Source organism: Egretta garzetta, unplaced genomic scaffold (genome assembly GCF_000687185.1).
Source record: "Egretta garzetta isolate BGI_Z169 unplaced genomic scaffold, ASM68718v1 scaffold246, whole genome shotgun sequence".
NCBI classification, from domain to species: Eukaryota; Metazoa; Chordata; class Aves; order Pelecaniformes; family Ardeidae; genus Egretta; species Egretta garzetta.
Genome location: NW_009259976.1, coordinates 3,011,589 through 3,020,003, shown reverse-complemented (window position 1 = coordinate 3,020,003; position 8,415 = coordinate 3,011,589). Strand labels below are relative to the sequence as shown.

At 41.2% G+C, this 8,415-nt stretch overlaps 1 protein-coding gene across 1 annotated transcript in view; it reads left to right on the top strand.

Annotated features, from left to right (window-relative positions):
- Positions 1-8,415, top strand: part of OFCC1 (orofacial cleft 1 candidate 1) — a 47,887-nt gene that overhangs the window by 37,064 nt on the left and 2,408 nt on the right. Inside the window, exons 7-8 of the mRNA XM_035895905.1 lie at positions 7,047-7,207; positions 8,081-8,201. Coding sequence (XP_035751798.1) covers positions 7,047-7,207; positions 8,081-8,201 — 282 coding nt within the window. The remainder of the gene's footprint in view (positions 1-7,046; positions 7,208-8,080; positions 8,202-8,415) is intronic.

Below are 8,415 nucleotides of genomic sequence, written 5' to 3'. Positions count from 1 at the left end.
AAAATATTGTCTGAGAGTTGTGGTACGTTTTTCGCAGGGTGCACCATGTATAATACTACCACACATCCAGGATTTTGACACAAATTTACCTCCTGATTTTTGTGGCCATCTCTGAGACAAGGTCGCCCAAATTCTAATAGGCAAATGGAAGGGCAATTTTCAGAGCAGGTGTTATTGAGCTACCAGGCTTTTTGCTTTGAATGAAGGGCACTCATCCCACTTATCTATTGGTGCCTCACCTACCTGTGATCTCTCTGTAGTTAACATGGAGAGGATAAGCCTCTCAACATCTCACTTGGCCTGAAAGGAATGTTAACTTTTCTTGCAATATTTTTTTTTCTTCATTTCAAATGGTTCCTCTTTTTTTACTTGTTTTGTGGTATGCAGTTCATTAGATGTTGAAAATCACTGCAGCCAGAGTGTGAAGGAGGTGGACTAGGTAGCACCATTGGGACTAGAAACATGGGTTTTGTTTCTAGTTCTGCCAACACTTTGCTCCGTGAGCTCAGGCAAGTCACTTCTCCCTGGCATCTCACTTCTCCCATCTGTAAAAATGCAGTGGATGGGATTTCCGTCACTACAAAACATTTTGGGATGTAGAGGTGGAAATCCTAGGTAAAAGCTTTTGGGCATTTGTTTACAGCTGGAAAGACAGCACAACCTGCTCTGTGATGTACCAAAGTGATTTTTTAAGGAGTGTAGCTAAGGGGAGGCACCGGGATCCTCTGCGTGTGGGATCCCTGTGGGCAGTGGGAGGCTTCTGGAAGACCCCACTGGTGGTGTCTCCATGCTGCCTCTGCTGTGCCCTGACCTGGTAGGAGGACCCCCACAGCACTCCTCTCGGTGAGTACAATTTCAGCAGGGCCAGGGCTCAACTGGCTGTTTCAAATTGCAATGGGGAGAGTACCTCACCAGAATGCTGTCATACTAGTGCTAGGACTGACCAAAAAGGGAGGATAAATACTTTCCCTAAATGCTCCATTTTTATTAAACGGTAGAAAACCAATTCAGTTTTGCTTCAAAGCTTTGCTGAATTTTGTGGGCTTTCTCCTAAGAGGAAAAGATGTATTTGGGCGGGTTTTGTTTAACTTTTTCCAAATTGAAAATTACCATAGGGATCAAGTCCTACTGTTTGTGAAGTAGTTCACAGTGAAAATAGCCAGTCAGCACTGATTAATAGTATTGAGTCAGGTTCTTGTTTTTGCCTGTAGTAGAAACAATGCTCACCATTGTATATTTCTAGGCTGAGCCCAGTCTGAAAGACCTTTTTCAAATACTGGTCTTGATCATGCTCTCTGAAATCGGTAGATGGGCCATTTGCATAATTAGACCTCAACATAGCTGATGAAGAAACTGAGAAAGACCTGTGAAGGAGTTGGCTCACAGCTAAAGCAGCTCCTGATATGACAAAGTGATGCTGTGATTGAGCCCTTCGGCCTTGGAACAATGCATAGGTTTCTCCAGTGCATCCCAGGCGAGCTCTGAAGGCTATCCAGTGGCTCCCAGATTTTAGTCGCTTTTTTTCTGAAGTGGTCCTCAGTGTCTATATCGGCTTGAATAGAATCATAGAATGTTTTGGGTTGGAAGGGACCCCTAGAGGTCATCCAGTCCAACCCCTGGCGGTAAGCAGGGACACCGCTAACTAGATCAGGTTGCTCAGAGCCCCCGTCCAACCTGGCCTTGAATGCTTCCAGGGATGGGGCCTCCACTACCTCTCTGGGCAACCTGTTCCAGTGTTTCACCACCCTAATCATAAAGAATTTCTTCCTCATATCCAGTCTAAACCTACCCTGTTTTAGTTTAAAACTATTGCCCCTTGTCCTGTCACAGCTGGCCCTACTAAAAAAATATTTTCCCCACATTTCATGCCGACTTGTTGGAAAAGCCCCTTGTCAACAATGGGTCATTTTTGCAGTCTAGACAATGCTGGTGTCATGATGAGAAACAAGCGCTTAGCTATGTGTGCAATGGTATATGCTATTGAGAAAAAACACTTGGGTTTATTCCAGTAAATCTCTGATTCAAGGGATATTGCAGCAATTATTATTCCACATTTAAAAAAAATTATATGGGCTGCTCTGTTTTTGAAAACTTACACATTTTTTCCTCTATTAAATTGCTTCCTGGTGATGGAAATGTCTGAGTGTTTTTTTTTTTTTTTTTCTACTGCATCTACTTTCCTTTAGCTTGCACACCCCTGAGGTAATTAGTGTAGGTTAAAATTTACATAACCGACTTTGGGGTTTTGCAAATAGGAAAGATGGAAATTTATTCAAGGTGGTGAATAATTCATTTTAAAGCAAGTTTCCTGTTTTTTTTTTTAATCATGTAGAAGATGTATTACAGACTCATAGAGGTTTTCTGAATAGGACCCTAAGCATTGAATTTTTTATATATTTTATTTCTTAGTGTAGGTAAAGAAATATTAACCATGACTCATTGCACTTATCCTGTTCAATAAGATTTGAATAAACTTAACAAATTTATTAGGTAGATGATAGAGCTTTTTAAAAATTATCATGACACTCTGTGGCAAATATTTTACTAGGATCCAGAAGAAATAGTTTTAAATCCTATTCCCATTGCCACTTCAGAGGCCGAGAGATGGAAAACAGTGCAGTTCATACAGAGAACCCCGATTCATGTTTTCTTTTGAATATTCATTATTTAATTAAGATTAGGAAGATAAACAAGGGGATTGGATAGCTATGGGAGTCTGGTAATATAATCAATTTAAAAAAAAATTCTCTACTTCTGGCTCAGTATAAGATGGGACTGGTAATGTCTGAATGTTGTTGTAATATTTATGGCTACTTGATATTTTACATCGAGTGAGTTTTCTATTTCATGTTATTTCTTAATCTAAGCACCTGCCTCAGAAAAAATCGCTATCTCAGACATCACCAAGAGTTGGATCTAGGAGATAAATTATGAACCAAGTCCTCCTCCTGCCTTCTGAACTTTAGTTTTAACTGCTTCAGCCCAACTTTAAACTTCCTATCTGCCACCAAACTCTGGAAATACCTGATGTCTTTCGGTTGGTAGGTTTTGTCATTAAACTTTCTCAGGGAATTTGAGCTCTGTTGCTGGGCACCCTCCCAAATGCCCCAGCCGTGGCAGACTGGCTCCTGCGCCTCGCAGGGGTGGTGAACGTTGTTGCTTGGTCCTTGCTGCTGCTGGGAAGGGTCCCCTACACATGCAAGAGCATGTCCCCCCAGAGCAGTCGGGGAGAAACAAGCTGCCCTTTCTCCTGGTGTGTTCCCCAGTGGTTGCAGTCCCCACCAGACTGCGGGAAGTGGCACGAAGGGGTCCAATCACCCAAACCAGACAGCTGCCAGCTCTGCTGGAGCAGAGCTGGGACCGGAGCCAGCTCCCAGCCCTTCCTGGGGAAGCGGCGTAGGTGGTGATTCACTGGGCTGGGGAAGGAAAATCAGTGCCAGCATTTGTGGGAGCAGGAGAGAAATGAGTCCCAGTCCCTGCTCCAGGGACTCCTGGTGAACTTCAGCCCAAAGCTGTCCAGGAGCAGGAGGGCTTGGTTACCACTGACAGAGGAGCAGTGATGGAGGGAGCATTGCCCATGACACAGCTGCCATGAGGGGAGGTGGAAGGTCTCTCTTTGAGCTAGTTTGGTCCTGTCATCTCTGCAATTGTGTATGTGTGATGCTTCACCTGGGCCTGGAGGATTATATTGCATCCATCTAAGGCTCTCTGCTGGGACTACCAACAAGTCATACTGTATTTTAAGGCATGTTGTCTCTGCTTTGATTTTGCAGGGTTTAAAGGAGTTACATTAAAAGCTACTCATGCAGGCTTTTGTAATATGCTTTTGTAGTCTGTTTTTATACTCCGATAATTTTCATTTTGGAAAAAAGCAGGATGCTTTGCAAATAATTTTCCCAGTGCCTTAGTCTTCAATAGTGATTCCTAAGCTTCCTTGGAAACAGCCAGATATTTGTGAAAAAATTTGGAGAAAGGAGAGACTTCAACAGCCAGATATGGAGGCTCTGATGAGGATTTTTTCTCCATTGACTATTACATTGTTTCCCTACCAAAATGTTTTTTGGCTTTGAGGCTTGATGAGAGTGGAAGGAGAACATAATTTTACGCTATTTAGATCACAGTATATGGTATACAGTAGAAAGCCACCTTTGTAGTGTTGCATGCATGTTTTACGATGATCTCGGGGACACCGGTAGGAAGCACGAGATATGCCCTTGAATTTTCAGTGAGATCTCTGAGCAGTGCAGGTCAGGGAGACTTTTGTTTTCCTGAGTGTACAACCTTCAGCAGGGTTATTGTTTTCGGGTTTTGTGCATAGAACATGGTCCAAAAAGATGTGGATGCTGGCTTCTTGATGGACTGATTTTTTTCAGCTTCTTGTGCTGGAGAACACAGGAGGAGAGGACTGCTCGTGTGTGTTCACCTCCTGTGCATTGCAACATCCCAAAATGCGAGTCCCTCTTACATTTAAAAACAGCTGTGGTGATACAAGGCCTCAAGATCTGGAGCAGATTTAAAGTGGGACAGGTTGTGGGCTCCCTGGTAGTCTACAACCATTTTGCATGTTACCTTTTTTTGTGTGTGTACAAACACACTGATATGTGCATATATGTATGTATGAGTATATATGACTGTGTTAGGCATAGTAAAAACAAGGACTGTAGGGCACTACCATGTGCAAATATACATTGTAACAATCAATCTTTTAAAACAAGATTAGAGCTCAGTTTCTTTTGGAAATAATGGAATAAACATGGAAAAATATATGTGAAAAAAGTTATGGAAAAAATAATGGAATGAAGTAATGGTGGCGGAAATACCTCACTGCTTCTGAAAAAATTCAACCAGAAGACCCAAGGCAAACCTTAGGAAAAATTGCACGTTTATGGCTTTTATTTCCATATTCTTTCTGTATATTCTGAAATAAAATGTAGGGTTTTCTTTTTTTTTTTTTTTTTTTTTCTTTTTGGCATGTGGGACTCAAAGCACCACAAGGAAGTCTCTCACCAGAAGAAACAAAAGTGGCGAGCCAGGATTCATGAACTCTTTCAAAGGTATGTCAGATAAGGGTTACTTTGTACTTCTATCTAATGCATTTTCCTTCCAAAGGTCTTTCAGTGCTTTACAGATATTAATGAGTGGAACTCCTCCCAAACAAAGGACCTCAGGCCTAGAAAAATTAAGGCTGTACTTTTGAAAGAGGCCTCTGTTTTGGATATCCCCATTTTCAGACACCCAGCTTGGGCTGCAATTTTTAAGTGCTACACACAGTGCACTTCAAAAGGTGACCAAATGGCTTCTCCCAGCGCCCTTCATCCCTGCCTCTGAATTACCCTTAGAGGAAATATGAATTGGAGCAATGTTTTTGTGATCAAGCTATAGGTGACCTTCAGATAAATACATGCATCAAATTACCTGTAAAGAAATGAATGGAGGAAATAAATAATCCTTGTGGATGCAGCCAAGGAAGCTCTGTTCTGTGGTGACAGCTGAAGAGCATGCTCATGAACACAAAAGAGGCCTAACTTCACTGAATAAGTTATTCTCTTGAATCTAATACCCAGCAAAAGGGGGGAAAGGAGAAGAATGATGCAACCCAAAAAGAAATCAAATGTGGTTATTTAAATGTTTGATGTTCAGTAATGAAAACTGTTTACCTTCATAATTGTGTATTAGCAGCTAATAAAGGCAATAGATACAGTAGTTTAAAAGTAATAAAATCAACAACAAAGTGTATTTAATTTTAAATTGAATTGCAAGCAAATGGGTGTCCTAATGAACCCCTGTGTCAATGCAGCTCTAACCAAATTAAGTGAAATAATTTCCATCATGAGAAACTAAATAACTACGAAGTTCCAAACAGACCATTCTTCTCGAGGGGAGAAGTTAACTTCTCAGATGTTTCAGCTCTACAAATTAGCTAGAGACATTCAAGAAACATCTTCTGTTACTTCCATTTAGGACAACTGGACCCAAGTTGACTTGACTGTAGCTCAAGGATAAAACCTCAAAGGTGGTTGACCCTGTGCTCCTTGTATTCCGTCCTCAGCACTAAAATTTTGTACTTAGTTCTCATCAGTTCTGGCTTGGGCAAAATTCCCATGTGTCTCTTTCGGACTAGCATCTACACAGACCTTCCAACTGATTTAGCTGTTCCCTGGGCACTTACATGATGCAGTTCTACTAGTAGAGGAATCTGGCAAACAGCTTAGATATGCACCAGTGGTAATTTTACTTCTGTAAATGTGTATATATGTTTCTTAAAAAACCCCAACCAACCAAACAAAAAAACCCCAAACCATAGGCAAGGGCTGAGTAGAAACTGATTTGTAGCCATGTGCCAGGAACTTGGAGACAGACTGGGATGTTTAGCGTTATTTGCAGAGTCTCTGTAAAGAGTTTTCTTGATAAAGAGCCATATTAATTGTACAAACATGGAGGCTTGTCACATTGTCACCTAGAATGCAGAGAAGGAAAAAGGAATGCAGATACTGGAACTGAATTTTCCAAAAGCAAGTCAGAAAATACTGAAGGAATGCTTCAGAAGTGCAGTTGAAGGAAATGTTTTTGGTTTTTTTTTTTGTTTGTTTGTTTGTTTTTTTTAATGAACACTAAATCTTAGCATTTTTTTTTTGTGGCTGAAGACTTAACTGTATAGATGGCTTGGCAACCTAAGAGAGCCTGTCCTCTGATTGCCTGCATTGTAGATGCCCAAGGTAATCCTGAATTGCAATGGTACCTGATGCAGTGATTTCTCCTTGGTCCGTATGACTCCCCCCAGTGTGTGGCAGGCAGCTCCCTTGACCTCTAGGGTGGCACATGGTCATGAACAGCCCCCGCAACCTCCAGCTCCTGAGAGCTGCCATGTCTTTCTCTCTGCTTTGCTACCTGCTCCAGCTCCATGTGCAAATGTGGCAGGAGCACCGCTGGCATGGCTGACTGACCCTCACCAGTATTTTAAAGCAGGTTGGGGGAGTAAGAGCTGAAGTGTTTTGAAGGCAGCAGAGTGTCCACAGATGTTTTTACTTCAGGCTGTTTCTATTCAGATACTCGTGCTGCGTAGGGACAGAGGAATTGTTCACGGTTCTGTGTATGTTGAAAGATGGGATGGGATTGCCAAAGCGTACAGCTTTATAGGGCTTATTGTAAGTGACTTAGTCTTGCATTCGCTCCTGCTGTGCTCTAAGAAAAAGGTTTTCTCCATAAGGTACTGTGCCTTTTATGTGTCCTGTGTGCTAAGCAGGGCAACATTAGGGTATTCAGTGTACGGCTGTTCTTATGCTATCTGTTGTAATTCTGTGTTGCTACAGGGACCTCTCTTTAAAAATAAAATAAAAAAATCTTTGAGTTGATATAATTACCCCCAAAATTACTTTAACTACACAAGAAGTTAACATATGAATGCCAAGGAAGGTTTAATGGTTTACATACAGCTGAGAATTTGTGTATGTGCATGTGTGTGTGTATATATGACTTATCATTTATATATATAGTTTTCGGTATATAGAAAATAAGATATTTTAGAAGATTTATAAATGAGATAAGATTCATATATACACTTAGACATTTTTTTCAAAAAAAAGTGTAAGATTTATATATATATATATAAAATAATTTTTTTTTTAGTGGTTTAAAGCAACTCAATCCCCAAGGAACCAAGGGTTTCCAAAAACCCATTCCAGTTTACTGAAGCTGTCAATTGGTCCTGAAAGTGTCAACAGAGGCAGTGGCTTCCTAGTTGAATATTCTTAACCTAGAACTTGAGCCCCAACACCAGGCAGAGCTGATTATACATGGGCAGTGAAACTTCAGGTTCCTCATGTTGACCTGTGGCACAGACTGACACATGTTGGTCATGCTACTGGGGCGGTGACTGCATTTTTTGTATGCTGCTTTTTGAAGCCTAGTCATTTCTCTGCTTAGCATGCTTGGTTCTCTCGGGTGCCCTGCAAGGCTTATGATATATTTAAGGAAAACATCAAATGGTGATGTATTTCTAATGGCAAGTGCTTTCCGTATCTGCATTGTAGTTCATTTTCTTTTCAGTTCTTCTTCCCTGTTCCCCTTCTAACTGTTGCAGAGTGGGATGTCAGCTGTTGGAAGCAGAGGAGAATGAATGTGAAGAAGAAGTGGCAGCCAGCTTTGGTAACCTTGCAGGTGTGAATACTGGATTGAATGGAGCAGCAGGACCTTGTGGGAAGGTGAGGTTCTCCGTGAGTGCTCCTTTCCCTGATGTGCAAACTGCTAAATGACTGGATTAATTGTATTGCGTTGTTATTTATTCTTTTTTCCTTTTCACAGTTTAAGAGGATAGAATTTAGCAGGTTTCAAAATATGCTTTCCAGTAGAAGTAACCATACGCTTAAAGAGAATGTCTAAAGCTATTAATGATGAATCATTTGGGCATGGCAAGAG